Raw genomic sequence first — 27,687 nt, 5'->3', positions numbered from 1 at the left:
AAAGCTTTTTGCATGTCATCGTTTCATAATGCCGCAAGAAGTGTGACAATGCTTGGATGTCTCGGTAACGCATGAGAAACCGCACAAGTGCAACCTTTGTCACTTACATAATAATACCGTGTACTCATGTGTGATATAATTGCTGGTACATGTCGGAGTGAGACAGAAATAGCCGTCAATTACTGTCGCCAAGTCGAGATCCCTGAGGACCGCCGTATGGATAAGTAGTCCTAATTAAAGAGAACAGCATGAAAGAACGGTCAGTTATTTATGAAACTACGGAACGAATGCTGTTATCGAACTAAGAAAGTTATCTATTTATATATTATGTAAACAAATTTCAGCTTGAAATTTTGCATTATAGGTAATAAATTATGCATAAAAATATAATATATTATGTAAATATAGTATACAGAAGTTTTGGTATACGTACATTTTTGTAAAGCATCTCATCGATTGCATGATATAAAATATAGAGGCCCATAATTATATTTACAGAAGCCACAACAAATAAAGTAGACCACCATCTTAATTAAATTTCCAACCTCATCATAAATTAAAGGCACAAATCATATTTTTGTCAGTCTGTAAAATTATATAGGAGAGATTTATTACGGCTTCCAGTGGCGCATTGCTATCTGGTCAGAATACTGGAAAAATTAAACCATCAGATTTGCATAATTTACTTAGTCTCAGAGCTTTTAAACGATCAGGACGTTTGAACTTCGAAGTTTCTATGAGATTTTAAAACTCGACCTCTCTGTAATAAAAGGTACTCGTATATAAAATTTAAATCTTCATAGAGATAAAAAAGCGAGATATTGCAACATCAGTCGATTAAATGGCTATATTTAGAGAAGCCAAGAGGCCAAATGAGAGTATGTCTAATCTGTAAAAGGTCGCTCGGGTGGCAAATTGGATGAATGAGAAAGCCCACGCTTTATTTAGCAAATTAGTCCTGAACCACGAATTATAGGGCAGGTTGGTAGTGTTGGTACGTAGAAGGAAAGCGATAAACTTACCGCAACAATAACACTGGAAAAGCAATTTCACGCCCAGTAATTAAAGTTGGTGATCAATCAAAAGCGGCCAACTTTCTAATTCACACTTCTGGAACAAATTAGGGAAGTTTCCAGGGTGTGTAGGAACTTGTAAATGTGTATAATATGCTAACGACTGATACCGTACCACCATCAACACATTGTCAATCAACTATCTGCAGCACTGCCGATCGATCTGTCAAACATCCATACGTTATGTCAGATTGCAGGTGAAGGGTTGCTGCAAATTATGCGACGGCGGTACGATAGCAAAACGAAGTGAAATTGACGAACTAATTAGTGCCAAAAACACACGGGACAGACACTATAAGGAGTCACCAATGGGGCTTCACTAAACTATTAGGTTGGCATTTTAACTAGTGGAAACAAAGTCCATGGCTTCGACTTTAGATTAGGTAACCTAGACTCACGGGCCTCACGGCACTACTTGCTTATCGCCATGTCATTGCGGTATACATGGCACTGGCACGACTGTTGGATCAATAGCACGCGGATATAAAAATGAAAAGACATATTTAAAATTTCCAGCTTTTTAGGGCCAGCAAGGGGGCTACCAATCAAGTTTTGGGTAAATCTACGTCGTATTTTCGTTTTTGTTAGTATCTACAGGTCAACAGTCGAGCGTGCTAATCAGAGAAACGTCATCACAAAGAAAATCACCGTTTCAGTTTCGTGGAAGCGGAAATATTCATGACCAGTGTTCTGTTATACCTTGTTAACAACTAACTGCTATTCTCGATAAGCGTTTGGCGTCGATTGGTCAGCTGTAGCATTATTGGGTTGCTTCTGCGCTATTTAAAGTTTGATATCAAAACGCCACTGATATTATTAAGAGGAAATATTAGATTGTTAGTCCCTCTTGAATTGTTGGCTCCGAATTTAAGCTTCTTTTTATCCCACGAATCCCCTATATACAAGCTGAAGATGCTTGAAGTTAGATCAAGACAAAATTGAGTGTGCCATTTGGAGTCTAATAAACGGCCGGTAGTTTGGTTTGTTTCCTGAACTTGGTCATTATAATAATAGCACGAAGCCCCACTCGATACACGCTGAGGTCAAGGTCACGTAGCCACCTCGAGGTCACTGCAGGTATGTGGGTAACTGTGTCGTAAGACAGGCAGACGTTAGTCGAAAGCGGAATACTGAATTTAGCTAGCCTTTAAAGGTCGGCTTTGAAAAGGTAAAATTTAACTTTTAGATTTGAGAAACCCTTACTGTTGTGAAGATTAATTGTGATGGGCCATTAGTGCTTCTTCATAGCGTGTCTGTGACAAACGCTAGAGCTAAACCAGGAGTTGTCACTATGGTGAGAGGATTGGCCAGTTGCGCGGGGAGGCCCATTTTGTGCAACTCCATTTGTACTGGGGCAAATCTAACGTTACTTGTATGGATCTGACAGATGTTTGACGGCGAGCGACGCTGGTTATTCATTGTTAATTGCACAGGTGGTGGTACTGGTGGAACGGTAGCTGTTACTAGCATGTACACGTATTCAGTAAAGTAAGAAAGGTTACCTGTGGTATTTTTGTAGCATGCTTAATTTGACAAAAGGCGAAACTCATTTCAAGTTATGGGTAACCGTTTGAAATCGTCTCTGCTCGCAGGAAATGTCATGTTAATTCTAATTATGTAGGTAGGTACTTACGTAGGCACTAACATGCAACATATTGGGAAAATCCTATTCGATTAGTTTGGAGGTTAAGAAGATATGGAGTGCTTCTTTGAATGATAATACCTCAAATTTTGCTGCCATTAGACATACGGAATGTTCCAAAAACGTAGGTATTTATAGTAAGTAAGAAATCGTATGTACCTTCTCTCTAATCTGGTAATCTATAGGTAATCTTATAAGATAAAATAAATCTCTATAACTATTAAAAAATCAAACTATAATACAGTAATTAACAATGTCATTTTTATAAAAAAAAATGTATATATTTCCTGTGAATCCCTACTAGCATAATGTAATAAACAGTATGTCTACATTCGCACCCAGATATCCGCCGCCGTTCTGTCGGCTGCTCCATAAACGTGCTATTTCGATGTCCAGACTGTATGCGCTCGCTTCCTCGCTACCATATCTTTAACTAACCAACATTCCTATTCGGGAAAATTTGAGGTTTTCAAAGTGATTGATAAACGTTACATGTTTAATTTCTCCAACAAAATTAATGAAACTTTTAAACTTGGGCCTCTTTGGTTTGGTTGCTCATATCATAACCATTTCGCATATCACAACGACAAACCAACAAACAACCGTACTACCACCGACACATTAGCAATAAACAATACTTAAGCAGCGCCGCTCGCCTGTCAAACATCTGTCAGATCCATACAAGTTACGTCAGATTAGACAGACGAACGACGCTGCTTATGGATTGTTAATTGCTAATTTTCGGTTGTGGTAACTCCACAGAACTCCAAGCTTCGACAAGTATCTATTCATGATCGCTTTAGAATTTTTCCGTATCAGCGGATAAGGCGCCAGTTATCTGAAGTTAATGTCGAACATTATTACCTTTTCTTCCCTTTCTAGTGCTTAAAGATTGTGTACGAGCTTATTACAGTGATCTAGAACCAACGTTATGTTACGTTGTTGTACAAACCAGTATGTCTGAGGGACTTGAGATGTAAATAGGCCGTATTTCAAAAGCATGAAGACCGTCGCAAAGGCCACAATGTTGAAGACTTTCTATCGTACCATCAACGAAGAAAATAATGGCATAAACATATAATATATATTTTTATATTTCTAATGCAAACTTACTATAATTTAGTGTAGTCATTGAGTGCAATGCAATGCAAGATAACTCCACAAGATCTCTTTAGTAAGTGCAGAAGATACAGGAAGCAGAGTCAAAGATATAAGCACGTTGCACGAAACTGTTTGATGTTTGTAACTCCACTAGCAAACTAAGCTTACACTACCACTTTGCGAATACTACGTTTCTTATCAAACAACGAATTTATTTCCTTACATCAAACCATTGCGATGACTAACTAACCTATCCGCAAAGTCGGAGTAGCCCCGCTCTCGGCGTGAATAATAGTCGAAATTTCGTAACATCCGCAGTTAAAACTGTCGTAAACGAGATGCGTACCGACTATGTTTTGTAAACTGGACACTGACAAAACAAACACTGCGGGCATCAGTTGGATGAGATGGTTATCTAGAGGGATATCTGTTTCAGTTATTTATCTGACATAGATGAGATATTATGTTTCGTTGGCAACAAAGGGACATATAGGACAATCAGTGCAAACCAATAAAAAAACAATTGTCTATTCTGATGTACTCTCTCTTCAATGAAGGAAGGTAGGAATGAAGGACGGTACAACGGCCAAAGTTTAACACTTGAGTGCGCCACTGTACCTAGGAACGTTAGACGCGGCACCGTTTCAGGACGGTTACTCTATACTGACGAAAACGAACGAACGAGAGCTGTCGTGCAATCGACACGTTTAATATAACGGGATAGAGTCGTGGCTCGTGCAGCAGCGCTCTGAAACCTCGTTTTTCGTGGTATAGAGAGACCCCCCTGCACTCGAGCGTAACTAGCTCTTTTGTAACCGTATCGCAGAATCTCCACACGACTCGAGAGTCTTGTATCAATCGATGCACAAAGGCGAATCATTATCTCGATTGAAAATATATCGCATATCAAGAGTGGCTAGAGTAGTAAGCTAGTTATTGCAGTTGAAATATTGTAAGTAGTTTCGAAATAACCACATCCTGTAGGTACAATCAGTCAAATGCGTGATGGTGAAATTTCAGTTAAATTTGGTTTTTGCCCAAAATGAAATAAGAAAATTAAGAAAGTCAAAGCTCAACCTTCAAAAATACACCACGAGCGTGCATATTTGAAGCCAATTAAATGGCCATTAGACTTCGAACAATGAGAGGCATCCACAACCCACATAGAAAGTACCCTCACAGCATTGGCTGTCATGTTTTGGCTTACAAGTGAAAGCTGAGACATTTCCTGTTGTTACACAGTGGCGTGAAATTTTGGATATACCTAATGATTATGGCGGGATCAAAAGGTTAATATTATAATATCCTTGCGTTGATCAATCTTAAAATTTTAGACCCTCAAGTCAGCCCCATAAGTTTCAGGGCTTGTTTAGTAGGTAATAAAGCATCGGGTAAAATAGTGGTTCAGGATACAGATAAATGTTTGACAATACGCCTCGATTATACTTTGTGTAAACTTCACATAGTTAGTTCACTCTGCAATGTTCATGTAACAGTTTAAGTTCTGCAGAGGAAGTTGTTAGTTACGGAGAAATGTCCAACATCTGGCGACAAGATTGGCATCAGACAGACAGTGGAGAGGTTAAAAGGGTAAAACGCATGCCGACTGCTGCTGTCAAGAAAGCTTTAAAAAAAGTATAGTATTTTTAGTGTTAATTAGGAGGGCACAAAAATGATTTCTTATGATCGTAGATCTTTTGTACCTACTACCTCTCAGATAATATTTTAAGCTACTTTCTATGGCAAAATAAACACGTTTTAATTAAAAGTGTGACCTTAACTTATCAGCTGGAACCTGAAAACCGCCGTTACAAAAATCAAACAATTAATAACCTGCACCTTTATTTCTATATTTATAATCAACTAGCTGTTATTTCAATATTTATATACTAGCTGATCCCGCGAGCTTCGCTTCGCTTTAAAAAGTTTTCCCGTGGGAATTCCGGGATAAAAAGTAGCCTATGTTCTTTCTCAGGGTCTAGTCTAGACCATATGTATACCAAATTTCATTCAAATTCGTTCAGTAATTTTGGCGTGAAAGAGTTTCAGACAGACAGACAGACACAGTTACTTACGCATTTATAATATTAGTGAGGATGAATGGCAAGTCTATAAAGAATGGCAGAATGTGTAAACAATAACGGTTAATTAAATTCTACGTTAATAGCTAATTAGTGCCGACACGACAGTGCGACAAAAACTATCGAATCAAATCATTACAGAGCACCGCATAATAGTCAGTCTTAAGTAACAGTTGATAATTTATTCAATGCATGTTGTCGTATGCTGCTTGACATACTAACAAAGTTACCTGGTTAACATACGGTACGTTTACTGCTGGTCTTATAATGCGCATCTATACAGTACAGTACTTACATACTGCTAGTCCAGAACACTCCCAGAAAGGTGGGCTTGATCATGGTAAAATTATATTGTTTACCTTTACTTTCTAGTTTATCTTTATCGATATTAAACCTAATTACTTTTAGTGTTTGTAATCTACCTTATACCTGCGTGTCTATAATCACAATCAATCTCTTTAATGCAAACAAAGCAGATTTACAGTACACTATTCCGTACGACATAATCATAATAATTAGTATTATCTATACTACCATTGTGAATGTAGTACACGAACACAACGCTGATGAATGGAAGGAGTTAAACGACTAGAAATTCTCCGAACCCACCACGCCCACCGACAAACTACATCCTAATGTCTAAAACACTTAAAAACCTGCTCCAGCTCGAGAACTGGTAACCACGCATAAAGATACAACAGCCTAGATAAGCGAAAGTAAAAAAGGAACTATAAAAAGACCGTAACCCAGGGCCGATTGAAAGAGGCGAGATAGAAACGCTTCCTTTCCCGCCATTCATGGTTTAAATTCAAACAATGGTACAACAAACCTACGGCACGAACGCGGTACGTTCACTCATCAGTGTGAATTGGGACATAACGGGCCAATTTGCGAGACACAAGAATTTTAATAAACATCCCCGAAGCGCATTCCCGACGGGAGGTATTCGGTGCATTTCTGGAACTAATTTCGACCGGCCTAAAAGCTGCCAATTACCGCATTATATGCCGGCATTAACCTGTAATTGAAATCCCTAGACATTCAACCCGCTTATTGTCATTCACTGTTTAGATTAGCATGCTCGTGCAGCCACGAAGAGGCTATATTCGTCGAGGGGTTTAAAAGTGTTAACAGAGTGATACAGACATGTTGTGGGAGGGATATAACTGGAACTTTCTGGAACTTACCCGAGTATGACGAGCTCTCCATACTTGACGAGGGGCTTCGGTTTCTGTTCGGAGCCACTCTCGCCGGCTTCCTCCAGGATCGGAGAGTCCGCACTGTCCGCGGCACTGGAACAAAACAACTACATGAGTATCGTATAACTACTATATAAATAAGTGGTAAGCTTTAAAATGAGCCTAACTAGTGGGCTTACATTGCGCATCTAAAAAGGTCGGATATGTTTTAGGGAAAGGTAACATGGTACAACATGAGTAAAACTACCATATAATTTAGTGGTAAGATTTAAAACAGGCCTAGTGGGCTTACATTGCCCATCTAAAAAGGTCGGCTATGTTTTAGGGAAAGGTTGGGTGGTCATTCAACCCATCCCTTCAGCCAAAATTAAACCGGAAGGTTGGCTACCCGAAAATGTACACGCTAACAGCTGAGTAAACTAAAGAAACGCACATTCGGCTACCAAGTCTCGTAACCTGTTTTGTTATTATGATGAGGTCAACGTATTTTGTATCGGAATTCATCAACTGCTGCGTATTCTGTACACAGTCTCTGTCGCCTTCCAAGAAGTCTACTGGGATTTGTAAGTGGAGCGGGGCTTGGCAATGGAACAAAGAGGAAAATCTGTTATCGTTTTATTTGAAAGGATAAGAAATAATTATTTCAGAATAGTATGTCCCATAGTTTGCAATCATTATTATTATAAACAATACAATTAGATCGGAAACCATATCAAGCCACTACAACCAAAAGATGTAACCGAAATTTCTTTACGACACGCATAGCTAATAACTTTAAGATTACGTCTCTCACGGTGAATATCTGTGGGTCAAGAACTCGGGATTAGACGTGGATTAGTTAGTGCAGTGACGGCCACCAGAACCGGTCCGACGCGATGCACCGCTCTGCGCTTACGCAACAAACGTAAATGTAAATTAATGTTCTATCCGAGTTAATAAACCGCTCAACTTGCGTGAACTATGCCTTTGACGAGCTCTAATGGGCATTTGGGACGCGCCGGACGTCTCTTACTTAGACTTAATATAATTTATAGCATATGGTACAAGCAATTATTACTGAAGGATCATAAAATGAGAGTGCATTTTTTGGCATTCCCATAGTCATTATCAATACGCGAAGTACTTGAGCGATCGTGTTACGATAGCGTATCGCTAACAATCTATCCACACTCGCGGTCAAAGTAGGCCAACGCTAAACCAACACTTCAGAATCGATGTAGGGAATTGACTGACGCAAGCCCTTTGTGATAACAGCTTCGTTGTTCCGGCAAAAGTAGTAATTTCGTTGATGTAGTGTTAGTAAAATTATATCTTGTATTAAGGGCTAGGTTTGCGTGGAATATTTAAAAAGCCGAGATGGCCCGAGGTTGGTGCAGCGGCTGTAATTACGATCGTACGGTCCCGCTCGAGCCCGCCCTCTCATCGGGCCTCTGATCACTATCCAAGATGGGATCGACCCATTCATTCGATTCTGATCTCGAACACTTCCCAATTATTCACGCGTCAGCCTTCAATTATAATTGAAAAACGGCTTCAATATCCTCTATGCCCAAATTGATTTAGCTGTGCAACCTTTCAAGGCTGAGAATTTTTAATGGCCAATCTAGTTAGGGCAATACTCCCGCTTCGGAACACCTAAACTCAGTTCCAATTACGCAATCTCCTCGAGTGCTGCTCGTTTCCGTGACAATCACAATTAAACCGATTTGCATGTCTCGCTACAATTTTTCCTCGTGCATTCTTTTCCGCCAGTCTCGCCTTTGTCTGGCTGTAGTTAGATAGACTTCGTTTAGTCGCTCGATTTCTGGACGAGATAAACACGACTGAATGGGAATTCTAGAAATCTTAACGTAGGATCGGAGAACTCATAAAACGTCTATGAATTAAAAAAAAACAAATCGCTTCCTTCCTCGTTCACTATAATACGGTCAAGCACTATGACTTATTGGTTGACTTCGCGGAATTTAAAGCATGTATCAGTGAATCAACACGCGTTTGGCGTGGATGGCACATCCGGTGGTGCCTTCTGAGACGCATGTGGGAACAGCGGAACCGCCACGAGGGGCAACCCACTCAGGAATTCCGTTGACTCACTGCCGTCCAAGTTCTCGGAACCCTAACCAAGTCAGCAGAATTTGACGTGACGAGTCCAAGCAACACACTTTTAAGTGGAATGTGTCGGGCGCTTGTAACACTAACAATACGTTGTTTAATGAGGTAATTTCTGTAAGAATGCTGTGAACTTTTATAAATAATAAAAAATATCTATTACATCACATTTAATTCCCTTGTTCCTTGGCACTTTCACTACTAGAGCTATTCGCACGGTCACGTTTTCTAGGCGATTCTAACACTTTTACCTCTATCACTGTCCGGCTTTTCCCGCAGATTATTTACCTGGCCTGAATTTGGCCACAACCAATTAGGCCTAACCATGTTTCTAGTGAATCATTGTTGAAGAATAATATTATGACTAACAACCCCAAAGTATTGCGTTATCGTAAAATCTTTTGCGTACGGGAGGGTGAAACATAGATTACCTTAACGAGTGAGTCCTGTAGGGAGTGCACTAGTCACTGCACCGTATTGTTCATAAATGATTCACGATATGGCATGGGTGTGTTGGAATAGCTACATGGTTCCGACAGATTTAAACTTGCTTTTGCTGTGACAACTATTTACAGATGCCAGACAAATGATAAAGCAATCTTATTAAATGCCCACTGTGTCTTCCGAACTCTTTAATGTCAGACAAATTACCTTTCAAGAACAAAGAGGCTGAAATGGCCCGAGATTTTAAGCACCAATTAGAGTCGAATGGGACAAAAGACCAAGCAATTAAACTAACATCTGTGCCATGAGGAGTCTATGACACAAAAGCAGTTCGAGACCGAAAGTCAAGCGTTTACGAGACTCTCAGTGTTCCAACCCGGTACAGGCGTATCGGTTCAAGGACACCCTTAATGTGCCAGTGATCTTTCAAGTTTGAAGCCGTGTCGAGAAGGGGACTACAGTTTTTTACGATGATGTTTGCACACATTCTCATAGCACTACGTATTCGGACAGCCCCACTGGTTTTCCTTTTATTTGTGCACGTTATTTTACTGACTAACCACGCGGTCAACAGTCCATCAACGGACTTCAACAAGAGGCGCAAATTACCAGCGTGCTCACCCGGATGTAACAATCGCAGCTATCGAAAAACCTAATCACGACACGATTGCTTTTCTTATACGCCGTAAACCTATTCCTTCGAACTACGTTTTATACCAGGAAGGTGTAACTGAGTGCTCGTAAAGCAAATTTTATGGTGTTACGATAGCGATCAGATTTTCGGACGTTTTCGGGATTCCGGTGGCCATTAGCCGCGCCGCTGCCGTGGTGATTTACGACGTGGATGTCTTGACGGACACGCGGTCCGGGATAGCCCGATTCGGCAACACGTTGCGGGGTCAATGACCCGATGCAAGTCGGCGCTGGCTGGGCTGCGTGTGCGCAATTGACGCGACCTTCCGGCTACCCCGAGCAGGGTGACTGCCCTGCCTGCACTCCATATTAGTTTAAACTCGTGCCCGAAATCACTAATGGGTTATCAAAGAGGCCGTTGCGTCTGAGGCGAACAAAGACAAGATTTATGAGCGTTTTTTTTTCTCTGGTAGCATTTGTGAGGCGCTAGGCCACATCTGCCGGGCAGGTGGCAGCGCACGGGCTGAGGTTCTCTACGTAGGTAGGTATGTGGAGCTGTGGAGGCCTGCATAAAGCGAAAGGGAACACCTGCCGTCTTGGCGGCGGCGGCGGCGGCGGCGGCGGCGAGAGGACGTTAGGAAAATAGAGATGTGTGCTCATTGATATAGCTTATGGTGGTTATAGGTTGTTTAAAACATCTATTATATTATATCATGTTCTATGAATGTATTGTATAATGCCTACCTGTGTTCACAAATAAAAAAAAAACACACACACACGCACTCACGCCTTGTACTAATGTACTCCCTTGCGGGGTAGGCAGAGGTGCATTGCTGCACCCACTTTTCGCCAGAGTGTTATGTTAGTCCCAATGTAATAGGGGGCGGGCCTATTGCCATTTTACGGGCACATCCAAGACCCGAGAACAAATATCTGTGTTTAAACAAATATCTGCCCCAGCCGGGAATCCAACCCGGAACCATCGGCTCAGTAGTCAGGGTCACTAACCACTACGCCATTCGGTCGTCATTATATTTGAATTTAAATTAGATAACCTGTTTGATTAACTGCACAAATATACCATATAAATAAGTGTACTAGTGTATTTTATAGAATTTAAAAATATGTGATAAATAATAAAGTGCAAATAAATAATGCTAGGTAAAGTAGAAATGGTTGCTATTAATAATAAATGCCCACTATCCTAGATTTAAATATCTGATGTAGCTTAACAAGCTTTATGGCATTGACAATAAGTGGAGTATTGATTTCTGATTATTATACCTAGCTGTTGTGGGTGAAGTAAATGTATGATATGGAATGAAAAAGTTAATATGGAAACCTATGGTAAAAGGTTGTAATTTAAATGTATTGTGGAAGTGAATGATTGTGGTGATAATGTTTTTAATTGAACTAGTTGATATTGGAAGACAGTTTTCTCTCTTTTCAGCACATCAGAGCAGACATAATAAGATTGTTGCATAGTTTCAAGCTCATACTATTACAAAAATAATGGAGGTAAATGGTAATACACAAATATTTTGACAATCAACAAATGATTTTTGTAAAAGAAATCAAATAAATAATTAATCTGAAAGATATTTTGTAGACTTAAATCTTTGAATTGCAGCACTAGTAATATTATTTTAAACAAAGCCGTGTGCTGTTCATGTGAGAAGAATTCTTCATAGAAGTTCAACTTTTGTATGATGTAAAGGCCTTGATGTTTAAATTTTTGACTAAGAAACTTGAATGACTGGATCATGACTGACACAGCTAGACATAATCATTGGAGTAAGAAAAGTCTCCATGGAAAAAACAATGGCAAACATTATTCTTTCTTGCGACTTATAAACTTACTATGTGCTATGTGTCCACCAACCCACTCTAGGCCAGCGTGGTGGACTATGCCTAAACCCTTCGTTCATTGGAAGGAGACCCGTGCCACAGCAGTGGGGATGTGATGGGTTGTGATGATGTTGTATATGTCACTGAACTAAGTGGGAATGGGCAGAACACTTGGCCAGTTGGGAGGACAGATGGTGGACCAAGGTGGTTACAGATTAGTGGCCCAGAGACAGTTGGATGAGAAACAGCAAACTTCATAAAATAGAATGACTGTTATTAAAATATTTGACATAAATGTGGGTAGAAATTATTTAAACTGCCCACAGATTATAGATGTCGAATGTCAGAGGTTAAGCTTCTAAATTCAATAGAGGTAAGTATTAAACGAAGGTAAAATACCTTTGTTACTCTTCCTTTATTCGTTATACGTTGTACAACAGCCAGTAGGTACCAAATGTAAACAAACCATGTATGGCTGGTAGATTATCATATATGCTGGTCACGATCAACCGAATTTAGTCATGCGATTGAAGATTAGTCGAAGCCAGCTCAAGTTTCCAGTTACGCAGGAAAATACAGCGAGCTAACTCGAATGACTGAGCGTCCAATCTAAGGCGGACATTATAAAACAACTCACCGTTTCACCACCATGGTAGAATCCGTCTCCTCGATTGTCGACCCTATGATTCGAATTATAATTTATCAACACTATCAATAACTCACACACCATGAATTTTATAAACAAAACATCATTTCCACTTTGATTCACACATCGCTAAATAGCGATAAAACCACTGATCTTCATTGTTGAAACAGACTCCAGTTTACACCTCACTTTCGCGGACATATATTATATAAACACTTTGTTCGTTAACAGTAGACGCAAAATCGATAGAAATAATAAAAGAATGACGACTTTAAAATACCACACGGCGATAATAATTTACTAAATCTCGTAAACACAAAGTGTTTTCATTACTGTTCACAAATCGACTAACTTCACACTTGTACGAAGTTCGCACGCGGGACGCGCATGCATACCAACTTAACAAAGCAAAATTTCATAGAGAAGATAAACGAATGAGACATAGAAGCAAACTATACAGCCAACAATTTGCTTTGTTGGATAAAGAAAAAAAAAAGAAAAAACACGCAATCACGCCTTGTACTAATGTACTCCCTTGCGGGGTAGGCAGAGGTACATTGCTGCACCCACTTTTCACCAGAGTGTTATGTTAGTCCCAATGTAATAGGGGGCGGGCCTATTGCCATTTTACGGGCACATCCAAGACCCGAAAACAAATATCTGTGTTTAAACAAATATCTTCACCAGCCGGGAATCGAACCCGGGACCATCGGCTCAGTAGTCAGGATCACTAACCACTACGCCATTGGATTAAGAAAAAACCTAAATTTTGATATGATAGCTGGCTTATTGAATTTTACAATCCTCAGAGTAAAAATGGTCTTGCTTTGCTCACTACATATTATTATCTATGATACTTACAATCATAAACTTTAGATTTATTTATAAATACAAATACTAGTTCGACTTGTAATTATATAAAAACCTGGTACGTAGCGCTAATCCCAGATCTAATATTCTAATTAAAGCAAAATATTGAAAAATTTAACTGTAAAAAAAAAGTGTGTGAACAGTGCATAGCGAGTCAGTCGGTATTTTTTCTATAATGGCAACACCAAGCCCAGACAGATGCTGTCCTGCTCGCACTAATCATGCTGTCTCTTTTACCTGTTTCCGTTTCCCGTTCCCGCTTCTTTTTAAACTGCAATCAAATGTCAACACCAAGAGTGATGTTTTAAGTTTAGCAATGGTTTTAAACACATTTCCCATTTATTTGTAGTTGTTAGTAGGTACCTATATGTCGTGTGTATTATCCAGATTTTCTTCTTTTCTTCTGCATCATCGAGAAGTTAGGTCAAATAGTAAAGTACCTACTTATAAATTTACAATTAATGTATAGCACCCCTGCGCAAACAGTTTATGACAGGAAGAAAGATGAATTAAATAATATCTTATGGATATTGAAGTTAGGTTCTTATACAGAGAGTACATTATATTATTCTTATATTTGATTGCAATAAGAAGTAGTCAGAGGCGTTCGGGCAGCTTGAAAACATATGACAGTCAGGTTGCCCACTTACCCGACAACTTCAGTGCATTGTACTCATTCAAAAACGGCGATACGGCTCGCGACCTATCACGTGAGTACAAATGTATAGCGAAAAGCGGGTGACTCGCTTGCGAGTCATCTCTGACTACCCCTTCGGGGATTACAGTCGTGAGCATATGTACCTATGTATGTAAGAAGTAATACTGCTTTACGTAGTGCAGAGGAGAAACAATTTGAACCAGAATATCATAAGATTTAGGTTTAGATTGCATCAGAAGTTTGCTCTCACTCGAGTCTTGTTGTCGATGTTACAACATTTGCCTTTAAACAAATATCTACCCCGGCCGGGAATTGAATCCGGAACCAGTGTTTACAAAATCGTTATTTATTTATTCTACGCACTTTTGAGGTCTTTCTGATTTCTTTTTTGTAGGTATTTAGTTTTTTTTTTTTTTTTTAAATCATTTATTTATCCCAATTACATGTTTTTACTTAATTCTATCTAGCCACTATCGGAAACCACTAGGTTTATCTGTAGCAGCGAGTGTTACTGGCAGAAAGTTACTAATTACTTAACTAATTTAAACGAAACAGAGTTACATTACCTACTTAAGTATCTAACAATTAACTTATATATTACAATTCCTAGATGTCTTATTTTTAACAAGAAAATCTTTTATCTTACTTTTATACTTATGAATATTGCTATTTATATATAGATTCTGAAGGTCGTTAGGAAGTTCGTTGACAATATCCGGCAAAAAATACATCCATATCCTAGTTCCATAAGTGTTATTATATCTAGGCAATGTATACATGGGCATATAACTTAGCTTACGTAGTCTAGTAGGACGTTCCTTTTTTTTCAGGAATGTTTTATTACAGTCTTCCTCGATAAGCGTTTGTAATTTTAGTTTGTCGTATATATCTAAGACTTTACAATAATCATCATCATCATCAGGTCCTGGGATCCCTAATCAGGGACATAGGGCTCGAAGTGTAGATTTCCACTTTGACCGGTCCTGTGCCACGCCTTCGACTTCGTGCCAGCTCATGCCGAGGGCGGCTGCCTCCTGCACGACAGTGCGACGCCACGTGGTTTTTGGCCGTCCCCTCTTTCGCTTGCCAGATGCAGCCCACTTTGTCAGGGCGATTTTGGGTGGATGGTCTTCAGATCTCCGCAGCGTATGGCCAATCCAGCTCCACTTCTTAAGCCGGATTTCCGAGTCAATTCTCCTCTGGTTGGTCAGTCTCCATAACTCCGTATTCGAGATGGTTCGCGGCCAGAATACCTTTAGTATCTGTCTAAGGCATTTGTTGACAAACACTTGTAGCCTTCTTGTTAGGTCATCTCTTACGAACCACGTTTCGCAACCATATAAGAGTACTGACTTGACGTTTGACTCGAAAATCCGAACTTTAGTGCGGCGAGCGATGACGGAGGAGTCCCAGACGGGCTTGAGCTGCGCAAAGGCTGACCGGGCCTTGTTGATGCGGGCGTCGATGTCGGCCTCGGTTCCGCCGTGTGGGTCCACGACGCTGCCGAGGTACGTGAATTTGTTCACTCTCTCCACGGCCTCCCCGTTTACATGCACGGCGCAATCATCCGACGTGTTTTTCTTCGACGTCTTTACAATAATGGAATAGGTTAATTTTGTTTTTCTTATATTCTAACATGATTTTATTAGGAACAATTACTTTTAATATAACATAAAATCCACCCTCGCTTCGTCAAAAATAAAATACAAAAAAAATAAAACAAACAAACAAACAAAACACAACTTACTTAGCTAAATAAACCACCCCAGGACGCACCCGACCCAAAAGTCCCCATAACGCTAGCTGCGTTGCCGCGCTGCACGGCGAGGGAGATCCTCTGTGCCAGGTACGCCCCAGAGCGGTAGTCAAAACCGCGGCTCCTCAAGCGTCGCCCAATCTCCCTGACGAACTGCCTCCCCTGTTCCCCCCAAACCCCAGTGGTCTCAATGGCAAGAGGCACAAAAATATAGCCACCCGCAATCAACTGGCCGTATTTGACGCACTTCTGTCGTGCAGCCGCCTCGGCAGCCGCACCCACCGTGCCAGCAGTGTGCCCCACGTGGGACGGGGCAAATGTGCAGACGCATGTGGCGTCCCAGAGCAGGCACCGACCTTTCTCCCACGGTATCAAGGTGAGACCGTCCGGACGCCTCCCATCACTGCGACTCAACCCCGGCGGCTCAAGAACCGCCGGAATGTCAGCAGAAATGAGAGCCCTCCGAACGATATCATTTATTGCGTGATGCCGTGAGATTCTGCCTGCACTTCGGACACAATGAAGCCCATGGCGCCCCTGCACGTCAACGTTTGCACCACAAACACAGCGATGCGGCTGACATACGTCACAGCCCAGACGAAGTGCCACCGCCACACGCAAGGAATTGTCATCTAACAAAGTCCCTAAGTGCGGCGATGGCAAAGCGTGAAGCCACAGCCCGGACTCAGGGCGGGATACAGCCAGCAGACGCGCACGCTCAGCCCCCGAGCTATGCCCTAGGAGGCCATCAAGGGATACTCGGCAGATCTCCTCATCCCAAGCGCGCTGTCGCTCGGGAAACTCGGGATCATCACAGCCAGGACAACGAGCACGCCAGAGACTCAAGGCCTCTTCAGCGAACGGAATGCTAAAGTCATCACCATTGACTTGTAAGATACGAGTGACTAACTCCAACACCCCGCTCGCCGAGGCCAGAAAAGCCGGCAGCTCGATGTCCTGAAGGCGACGAATGCCCAAACCCCCATGCCTGATGGGTAGTGCCGCCTGAGACCACTGGAGGTCTGACATCCCCACGTTTAGAACACTCTCAAGCAACTCTCTGAGCATGTTGTCATACCTCAAGGACTCCTCTCCGCACAGCCAGACCGGCGCAGTACGAAGAGTATATGTCAGCCTTGGGATGGACAAACAGCTGCGCAAAATGGTTAGAGCCACATGCGCAGAAAGCTGCTTGAGGTGGGGCTTAGTTTCTGTAAAATTCCTGAGTTTGGAAAGGATGACCCCAGGAACACCCTCAGCAAAGATGGGAGCACCCAGAAGAGTGAAGTCCGATTTGACTAACAAATTCACCCCCGGGACCGCGGCTTCCACTCGCATGCGGGTATCGCTAGGCAGCTGCCCCGAACATGGAAACAGCTCGCATTTCTGTGTGTTCAAGCACAGTCCCAAGTTACTGAGACCCTGTTTCAGCGTCTCAATGTCAGCCAAAACTACCTCTGGGCTGCCCCCCAAGGTACCATCATCTAGATACCACACGTTGAGAGGAGAGCGCAAGTGAGCCACAACATCTTGGGTGGCCAGGCTAAAGATCAAAGGGCCTAAAGGATCGCCCTGTTGAACACCCACCCTTGACTCCACCAGGCTATCACCATAGAATAAATTACTTGGTTTCGAATAGCACTGATGGAGAAAAGGGTACAGCGCTGGGGTATGATCTCTAACCCGCGCCAAAATTATGTCCCTCTCAACCGTGTTAAAGGCGTTCCTGAGGTCAACCTTGATGATCACGTCATCCGAACCATCGCGGGAAAACGCGAAAGACCGTGTCGCGTGTATAGCAGCCTCACAGCCCAAGGGTACGCCAAAACCCAACTGATGAGGCTGCAAACGCTGGGACATAACGTCTCTCACTGCGGCACACCCCAGCTTGGCGACTAAACGCCGGAGTACACTGCCCACCGCGATGGGTCGGATGCCGCCGTCCTTCTTTTTTAAAGCACACAGGGAAGCGCCATATAAAAACGGGCAAACTTCCCTGTTGACCAAACCTCTGAGCAGGAAATTTGACAGATTGCAAATAGATTGCAGCAGAGTGGCACCGTTGTCTCCAGCGCCTGACGACGTCAACTCCTTCAGCAGTTCGGGCCGAATACCGTCTAGCCCCGCCGCAGAGCCATTATTAAATGAGCCAATAGCACGCGCAACATTTTTTTGAATTTTTTTTTTGATGCGTAAAGCCTCTAAAGTCTCCTCGTTGTTCTCCGCAATGGAGCAGTCAGACAAGAGGATTCTTACCGCACCGCTTAGATCCCCATCATGGACCTTGGTTTCCACAGCTCTGTAAAGTGCGCGGCGGCCAACCACTACATTCGACGGTGCCACATTTTGTGAAAGCGAGTTGCCCAAATCGCTAGCCAAAATATTGGCCTTTACTTTTGAGGTCAGGGATCGACTTTTATCGCCAGGGCATGGGACTCTCAAGCAGGTATAAGAAAAACTAAGCAGGGCGTACCAATCACCGGTATCATTCGACTGCATACATCTCTCAATTAATTGAGATAATTTACTCGCCGCCAAACTTCTCGCACCTTTCGGGACATGTTTCAACACGCGAACATTTCTGCGTAATTGAGAAAGATTGCCCAGCGCTGATTGTGGACTTTGTGGCGGGCCATCGTCGATCCCATCTTGCGCAGTCGCCTGAGACCGGTGGGGGAGCGCGCCCCTATGTACCCGACTAATGTGGACATTTAAACCCCGTGGGACAACAAACTGCCTTGAGGAACCGGGGCAATGCGGGCAAACGGCCCGAGATTCAGTCATCCCATTAATGCATCATCATCACATTATTCAACTTAAGTATATAAAATAAAAAAAAATAAAAAAAATTACATGTCAAGAGTCGTAAAACAAATCAAAATGTTAATTATGTCAAAAACAGTAAAATTAAAAATATATTGTATATTAAAATGTCTATCTTTCTATCTACTATCTATAAAATATTGTCGTCAAGAGAAAGATTAAAAGATTGTGCCTAGTTTAAATTGCAAACATTTTTATAAACTATAAACAATTTAATCTTCGATACAAATACTAATTCACCACAGCTGGTTTCGTCAACACATAAAATAAAATAGTAAAAAATAAAAAAATAAAAAAATTTGTCCGCGGCGTGATTTGATCACTGTAATTATAGTACGGTTGGTTACGGAGGAGAGATCTTAGCCGTTACACCACAGGAGCTTCTCTCATATCAACGAAAATAAGGTTCTTAACCGAACTGGATTGCGTCGATACTTAATCAGTGGTTGGAGGTAGGCGATACTTGAAGATAGTTATCCAACCCACAATATGTAATGATAATGAGTTGATTATATTATCCACTTTTATCACACTATTTCACTGGTATAGCACTGAGATGCGGAGATTTTGTGTATTCTTGATGTAGGTGCAATAAAAAACCAATATAAGCCACTTCCACTGATTCCTGATTCCACTTGTTTTCGTCCTCCGGTCAGCTGTTGTGATAATTTGACGATAAAAGCAACTTCTGCACAATCTTCGGTCTGGATAACAGTAGCACGGATATTTCACAATGTATTGTTTGTCGTGGAACGTTGTTGTTGTGACTTTTTTCTGTTTATGTATTTAAAAACAATTAATTACACGGAGCAAATGTTTATCTTCAGAGCGCCCTCTGTCGTTATTCGTGTCGTTTTAATATACTTTTTTGGAGCTTATAAATCTTTTCTAAGTGTGTTTTGTATGTTTTTCCGTAGCTACTTAAACCATACCCTATTATTGAATCAGCCATCGCCATATAGATAAGTCTCAATATGTTAAATGGAACTTTATATTTGAGAATAGCCATTTTACCTAACAGTGCTCTGAGCTTGGTACAGACGTGGTTTACCTGCGGCTCCCAGTTAAAACGCTGGTCTATTATCAATCCTAGGTACTTATGTTGTTGAACCACCTCTAATGAAATGCAATTACAATTAGTATTTTTTGTGTGGAAGCATTGGTGCTCGTGTGCTATGATACTAGGTTGTATGTCATAGGTGTTGTGCGATGAACGTATATGTACCACCTTTGTTTTGCTTGCATTGATAACAAGCCCCGTGTTGGCAACACCAACACAGTGTATATTTTTAATATTGTTATTTTGTCGTCTGGCAATACTGTCTCTCTCTCTACCCACCTACCTACGTGTGTGCATTGTTAATCATCTAATAATTAATAAAAGTGCAGTAAAATACATAATCAGCGTATAATTCAAGCGTATACAGTCCCGCTTCGCAACATGGTCCTTCGGCTTTAAAGGATCCAACGGGGGATACACAAATCACGAGCTGTTGGCAGAACAAATACGGCGCGACGCGCTCACCAACTCGTTCCCGCCACTATTTCTACGGGTCTTCGGTTCGGCGAGTGCGCGATTTCGTGTCGGTCCAGCAAGCCAGTGCATAAAAAACTAGACAGTGCAGTGCGTTAGTGCCGTTACGATCATACAAAGACATCAAATCTGGCAGATTTGACGACGCGACGACTTCGCGCTCATCATCAGGTTCCCGCCATTACGACGGTGAATCGGCGCGAACGCGCTATTTCGTGTCGGCTAGTGGTGTCGGCCAAGTTACGAGGTTCATAGTCTGTGAACGCGACACGTCAAGCAAGCAGGGTGAATATTCTGAGCGCTAGGGACAGCAAGTTCGACAACTAGCGCCAGCGGCGAGCCTTGGAACTACGTGTGGCGGCCAAGCGGCGAACATCGGCGGCCATTCTGACGGTTTACTTTTTTCACTTGTCAAAAATTTTCTCGTTGGATTCAACAACTTTGCGTCGAAGTTAATTTATTAGTTTTTGCGATTTAAATCATTGAAAAAGTAACTTATATTGTGTAAATTTGTTCGGAACTTAAGTATTTGTGTTATAACCAAAGATTTAACTGTGTTCTGTTGTTTGTAAATAAGTAAAAATGGAGAAGTTACAAGAGCTTGTGTCAAGAAGGCGTTACACAAAAGGTAACATAACTAGGCTTTATAACTTTGTTAGCAGTGACAAAGATGTGGCAAACTCCACAACCGAAGCTCTGCTCGTCAAAAAGAACCGTGCTTTGGATTCGTTTTCGATCTATGAAAAGTGCAATGTCAATATTTTACAACTTGACGAGAAGGACGATGAGAACGTTTCTGTGGTGGAGGAGAGGTTTTTCCACATCTTAGCCACACTTGATGCAGAATGTAACAAACGCAATAGCCAGGAACCAAAGCCTTCAGCTCCATCTGCTCCAATTTCCAAATTAAAACTACCACCTATCAATGTACCTATATTTAGTGGTAAGTTTACTGAGTATATACCATTCATCAACTTGTTCAACTCAGTGATAAATGACAATGAGTCAATAGACTATGTACAAAAATTGTATTATTTGCGTGCATATCTCAGGGATGAGCCCCTGCAACTAATCAAAAACTTACCTTTGACGCACGAAAGTTATAAAAAAGCACTAGAATTGTTAGATGATAGATATAACAATAGATTTAGGATAATTAATGAGCACATTAGCACACTGTTGGATCTGAGGCCTCTAACTAAGTCGACAGAGACAGATCTCAGGCAGTTTAGTTCCAATGTTAGGCAAGAGATTGCAGCTCTAACAAATTTAGATCCTAACGTGAAATATTGGGATGCTATAATTTTGTGTATACTTTGCCGAAAATTAGATCTCCCAACATCGAGAGCCTACCAAATGGAGAGAGACACCGCCATGGACCCTACCGTGGAGGACCTGCTCAAGTTTATTGACAAGCAAGCACTGGCATTGGAAAATGTGGGGCCGGCCTGTGGCCAGTCGCAATCACCACGACACACCAGTCAGCAGCAGCACAAGGAGCAGCGTCCAGCATCCACGGGCAAACCGGTAGCGTACACTGCAGCGCAGGAGGCATCATGCTTACTATGTAAGTCAAACCATAAGTTATATCTATGTAAGAGCTTCCAGTTAATGCCTGCCACTAAAAGGGTACAGTTTGCAGAGGAAAAGGGAATATGCAATGTATGTTTAGGTACGCATTCAGGAAAATGCAGGTTCCACTTTAGGTGTGCAGAGTGCAAACAGAAACATCACACTCTGCTACACTGCGATAATGATAAAGTAGAGGGACCGCAGGCCGCTGCGTCACCCGCCTCATTGGCGGCAAATAAAAAAATGACCACTAATAGTGTACTTTTGCCCACAGCACAAGTAAAGCTTCTCGCTCGAGATGGCACAGAGATGTCTTTCAAAGCCCTACTGGACAGTGGCTCGCAGCTCTCTTTCATTTCTGAAAGAGCCGTTCAGCTGCTAGATTTAAAGCCCCTGCAGAGTAATATTAATATAGTAGGGATTGTCAACACTCAGGCCAGCGTGAAGCGCTGTGTGCCAGTCGATATACACTCGTTAGTCAATCCATTTAAATTATCGACTACTTGTCATGTAGTCGAAAGGATCACATGTGAGCTGCCACAGAGAAAATTTGATATCTCAGACTTTGTGATACCACCATATGTGAGGCTGGCAGATAAAGACTTTAACATCCCCAGTCAAATCGATTTACTCATGGGAGCGGACTGTTTTTTCCAGGCTATGCTGCCACCGGAGTCGACGATCTACGAGTCTGCAACGCCGCCTAGCGGAGCGCAGCCCTCGGCGCCAGGTGCCCGGCATCCACAGCTCATCATCACGCAGTTCGGCTATGTAATCGGGGGAAGCCTGCCTACACAAGTCTGCAATAAGGTAGCAGTTTTTAAATGCACATGTGAGTCAGATATTAATGAAAATTTAACGAATTTTTGGAAGAGTGAGTCCGTTCCAGAAATTTATAATGAAAAGTCTTCAGAGCAAGAGCTCTGTGAGTATGTATTTCAAAAGACTGTTCAGTTGAAGGATGATTGTTTTGAGGTTGCTTTGCCCTTGAAACTGCCATTAGAAGATGTAAACGATGCTCTCGGAGATTCATTTCATTTCGCGTTAAAAAGGTTTTTAAACCTCGAAAAGAAATTGCACAAAGATCCCAACCTTTTCATAGAGTATCAAAAGTTTATACACGATTACGTAAACTTAAATCACGGGCACTTCGTAGACATTGAGAGCTACCAGCTTAGTAAGGACGCAGTGTACTTTCTGCCGCATCATGCGGTACTCAAGCCTGACAGTAAGACCACTAAGTTGCGTACTGTTTTCGACGCCTCAATGAAAACAAATAAGAAGGTATCGCTTAACGATTTACTGCTAAACGGACCGACCGTACAGAGAGATCTTTTCGACATACTGCTCTTGTTCCGTTTCGGTAACTATACGTTCACTACGGACATAAAACAAATGTTCCGCAACATCCGCGTAATACCTGAGCATACTTCCTTACAGAACATTCTATGGAGAGACAGCCCCGACGAGACCATCAAGTGCATTAGGCTGGATCGAGTAAGCTACGGGCTGAAGAGCTCTAGTTATCTAGCCACGCGGTGTTTGAAAGAGCTTGCTATGCATAATGAGCGCGAACTGCCCTTGGCTTCGTTCATTTTAAACAACTGCACGTATGTAGATGATGTACTGTTCTCAAATAGTGATTTAGACTTGATAGTAGAAGCAAAATCACAGCTTCAGCAGTTACTGAAAAAAGGCAGTTTCAAGTTACATAAATGGTCAGCAAATGACAGTAGAATATTAGAAGATATTCCCTCAACTGAACGGCATTTTGACGAGTTAGAATTTCAAAATGACAACTGTAGTATAAAAACCTTAGGTTTACAGTTGATTGTGCATCAGGACAAGTTTAAGATAGTAAGTCCAGAATCATGCGATGCAGATAATATTACGAAACGCGAAATATTGGCGTACATAGGAAAATTCTATGACCCGATGGGTTTTGTAGGACCTATAGTTGTACAGGCTAAGTCTATAATGCAGAAATTATGGTCCAGCAAATCAGACTGGGATTCCACGCCTGACGATAACATTAAATCAGAGTGGACAGAATTCTTATCTAGTCTAGCTAAAATGGATCCGATTTATATAAATAGAAATGTACAGTTCTCTGATTCAGATACAGTGGAACTCATAGGCTTCTCTGATGCATCCAGTTCGACTGCATACGGCTGCTGTGTGTATCTGCGCGTCACCGACAATGAAGGTAAAGTACATATGCATTTACTCTGCTCGAAATCCCGCATAAATCCTCTCCAGAATAAAAACCTAACCGTGCCACGCTTAGAATTAAACGCTGCGCTACTCTTGTCTGTGTTGATTGCTAAGGTTACAAACACGCTTAAATTGAAACTAAAGATAAGTAGAATTTACTTGTTTACTGATTCCCAAATCGTGTTGGCTTGGTTACGGACTGAAGTGATGAAGTTGACGGCTTATGTGGCGAACAGAGTGAAAGCTATAACTAACAATACTGCTGACTGTCAATGGCTGTATGTCAACACCAAGGAGAACCCCGCCGATTATATAAGCAGGGGCGTCAGTCCACACGAGCTTAGTGGCTGCGATATGTGGTGGCATGGGCCTCGATTTATGCATGACAGTAAGTACAAGTTTGATGAAAATATAGAGTTACCTGCAGAATTACCTGAGAGCAGAGCCAGCGCAGCGATCTCCTCCAACGTAGGGTCTGCGGCTCGTCCAGTGTCCGACATAATGCAAGGTATACACAAATATTCTAGCATCCAAAAAATGGTACGTGTCTTAGCCTATGTGTTAAGATTTATTAATAATTTAAAAGGCAGTAGGGTCTCGCATAACTTTTTGTCGAGTACAGAATTAAACTCTGCGCTAATGTTGCTCATTAAGTATGAACAAGAGTTATATTTTAAAGATGAAATTGAAAGTTTAAAGAAAAATGAATGCGTCAAAGGCTCGTTATTAAATTTGCATCCGTTTCTAGACAACCTAGGTATTTTGCGTGTAGGCGGCAGGTTACACCACGCTAGTATACCGTACGCACAAAAACATCAGGCAATATTACCTAGAGAATCGTACGTCACAGAGTGTTTGGTAAGATCAGAACACGAACGCTTACTACACGCCGGACCTAGGCTGTTATTGTCAAATATAAACCAGAAATACTGGATTACTAACGGCTTATTGTATGTTAAGAAAATTACAAATAAATGTATAAAATGTTTCAGGCAGAAGGCCACAGCTTCCAAGCAGCTGATGGGTTCCTTGCCGGCCGGCAGGGTGACTGCTTTGAGCCGTCCCTTCGAGAAAGTTGGAGTAGATTTCGCAGGACCTATAAATGTAAAGCTCTCGCGCGTGAGACGATCAGTCATAGGTAAAGGCTACATTTGTGTGTTTGTTTGTTTTGCCACTAAGGCAATACATCTAGAGCTAGCCTCAGATCTCACAACCGATACCTATCTCGCGTGCCTACGTAGACTAATATCAAGAAGAGGCCTGCCGAAAGAAATCTACTCTGACAATGCTAGCACCTTCAAGGGGGCAAGGAACCAGTTGGTTGAACTTTATAAGTTGTTCTCTTCCAAAGACCACCAAAGTAAAGTTATGCAATTTACAGCTGAAAAAGGGATTGACTTTCATTTTATTCCCAGTCGTTCACCGACGTTCGGAGGCCTTTGGGAGGGTGCTGTAAAAAGTACTAAATACCATTTGCGAAGAGTAGTACAGAGTCACCAACTAACTTATGAACAGTTGAACACTGTGTTAGTAGAGATAGAATGTGTACTTAATTCTAGACCTTTGCTACCAATGTCTTCAAGTGATGTAAATGACTATAGTTATCTGACCCCAGGTCATTTTTTGATAGGAAATGCCCTCACAATGTACCCAGAAAATGATGTAACAGATGTTCCACAAAACAGGTTAAAATTTTGGCAGTTATGTACGCAAATAAAGCAATCATTCTGGAAAATGTGGCACAAACAATATCTCAATGTGTTACAAAATAGACCTAAGTGGTTAAATGTTGCTCCTAATATTAAGATAGGTACATTGGTAATTTTAAAGGAGGATAATGTTCCCTCCATGTTCTGGCCAATGGCTAGAGTGGTAAACACATACCCTGGTCATGACGGCCACGTTAGGGCCGTTGAAGTAAAAACTGCTAATGGGAAAACCCATACTCGATCAATATTAAAAGTGTGTGCTCTTCCTTTAGATGTATAATTGTTATTTTTACTATGTACTTAATGTGTGTTTTCCTTATGTGTAATAATTTAATGTGTTTAGTGTCTTATGTATAGACCGTACATGCCAATAAGTCAATGTCTCTATTGTAACTTAAGTGTAACCTAACTGTAAGTAATAGGTACAGATTTTTAAAATTGTATTTCGTTAGCTATTTGTTAGTAAATTATTGTAGGCGGCAGCATGTTGGCAACACCAACACAGTGTATATTTTTAATATTGTTATTTTGTCGTCTGGCAATACTGTCTCTCTCTCTACCCACCTACCTACGTGTGTGCATTGTTAATCATCTAATAATTAATAAAAGTGCAGTAAAATACATAATCAGCGTATAATTCAAGCGTATACAGTCCCGCTTCGCAACACCCCGCGTCGTGAGCCCATTTGCATAATAGGTCATAGTTTTTTTGCATGGACCGCTCCGCTATTTTTAGGTCTTTGTGGGCGATGACCAAGCATGTATCGTCCGCAAATTGGTAGACAGAGCCTTCGGTAATTATGTTACACATGTCATTGACATAAAATAAATATTCTAATGGAGCTAATATGGATCCCTGCGCAGTTCCTACAGTGGTAGGTATCATATTACTGAGCTGCTCTGATATTTTTACCGTCGTGAAGCGACCGCAGTGATAATTTTTTATCCATTTTAGAAATGGCCCCTGTATACCGTTTTGTTCTAATTTGTTGTATAAGGTTTCGTATTCTATGGTATCGAAGGCCTTACTAAAATCGATAAAAGTGGTTAAAACATGTTTTTTGTTATTTAAGTGTTCGTTAACTTCGTTAGTAAATTTTGCTAATAATTGAATTGTACTTTTATTTTTTTGAAAGCCGTGTTGGTTATTATTTATTAGGTATATTGTTTTTTCTAATATAGTTATTTATTTGTGTACCAAAGTATTTTTCAATAATCTTATCTATACTGGACAAGATAGTGATAGGTCTATAATTATTAGTGTCGGTTTTTATTCCGTTTTTGAATATTGGTCTTATGATACCGATTTTTATTTTGTCCGGGTATATAGATGTTTCTATACACTGGTTAATCAGGTGAGTAATAGTGGGAACCAGCTCATTAGATATGCTTTGTATATCGCATACTCTGATACCATCTATGCCGGGACTTTTTTTTGTATTTAAGTGTTTAATTATTCTTTCCGTGATCTCATTAGTAGCATTGTATATTTTTATGCATCTATCTGTGATATTTGTGTGATTGTTGTTATCTAACAGTGGTATTTTACAGTTTAGGCAGATTTTTTTAACATTATTACTGAATTCCTTAGCAAACATATTAGTTAAGTTAGTGACATTCGTTTGGAATGCCTTACATATTATGTCATCAACTGAATAAGAAATTTTACCACATAATCTGTTTATTATTTGCCAGATTTGTTTGGTATTTTTAAAGTTATTGCTTATTTCCTGTCGTGTAAAATTATTTTTAATTAAATTAGTGTATGCTATGGT

The 27,687-nt window shown here is 41.1% G+C and overlaps 2 protein-coding genes across 6 annotated transcripts in view; one reads left to right on the top strand and one right to left on the bottom strand.

The window, feature by feature from the left end:
• The window catches only part of LOC105383659 (protein pellino), a 60,347-nt gene extending 47,202 nt beyond the window's left edge, over positions 1–13,145 (bottom strand). Inside the window, exons 1-2 of the mRNA XM_048630133.1 lie at positions 12,768–13,145; positions 7,085–7,189 (exon numbers count right to left, since the gene is read on the bottom strand). Of these exons, the coding sequence (XP_048486090.1) occupies positions 7,085–7,189; positions 12,768–12,781 (119 nt within the window). The 5' untranslated portion in view covers positions 12,782–13,145. The remainder of the gene's footprint in view (positions 1–7,084; positions 7,190–12,767) is intronic.
• Positions 13,146–20,148: 7,003 nt separating this feature from the next.
• LOC119692485 lies at positions 20,149–26,580 on the top strand. Of its 5 annotated transcripts, XM_048630105.1 has the most exons (4): positions 20,151–21,045; positions 21,748–21,984; positions 22,647–22,799; positions 24,146–26,580. In XM_048630105.1, exon 4 carries the CDS (start codon positions 24,207–24,209, stop codon positions 26,190–26,192), a length of 1,986 nt encoding a protein of 661 aa, XP_048486062.1. In that variant the 5' UTR covers positions 20,151–21,045; positions 21,748–21,984; positions 22,647–22,799; positions 24,146–24,206; the 3' UTR covers positions 26,193–26,580. The 5 variants fall into 5 exon arrangements, with proteins under 5 accessions (XP_048486065.1, XP_048486063.1, XP_048486062.1 ...); XM_048630108.1 differs by having other exon boundaries at positions 20,149–21,045; positions 21,748–22,799; XM_048630106.1 differs by having other exon boundaries at positions 20,149–21,045; positions 21,748–22,821.
• Positions 26,581–27,687: the final 1,107 nt, after the last annotated feature.

This window comes from Plutella xylostella, chromosome 25 (genome assembly GCF_932276165.1).
Source record: "Plutella xylostella chromosome 25, ilPluXylo3.1, whole genome shotgun sequence".
Classification (NCBI taxonomy): domain Eukaryota; kingdom Metazoa; phylum Arthropoda; class Insecta; order Lepidoptera; family Plutellidae; genus Plutella; species Plutella xylostella.
The sequence above is the reverse complement of the archived record's forward strand: the minus strand, read 5'-3'. Positions and strand labels throughout refer to the sequence as shown.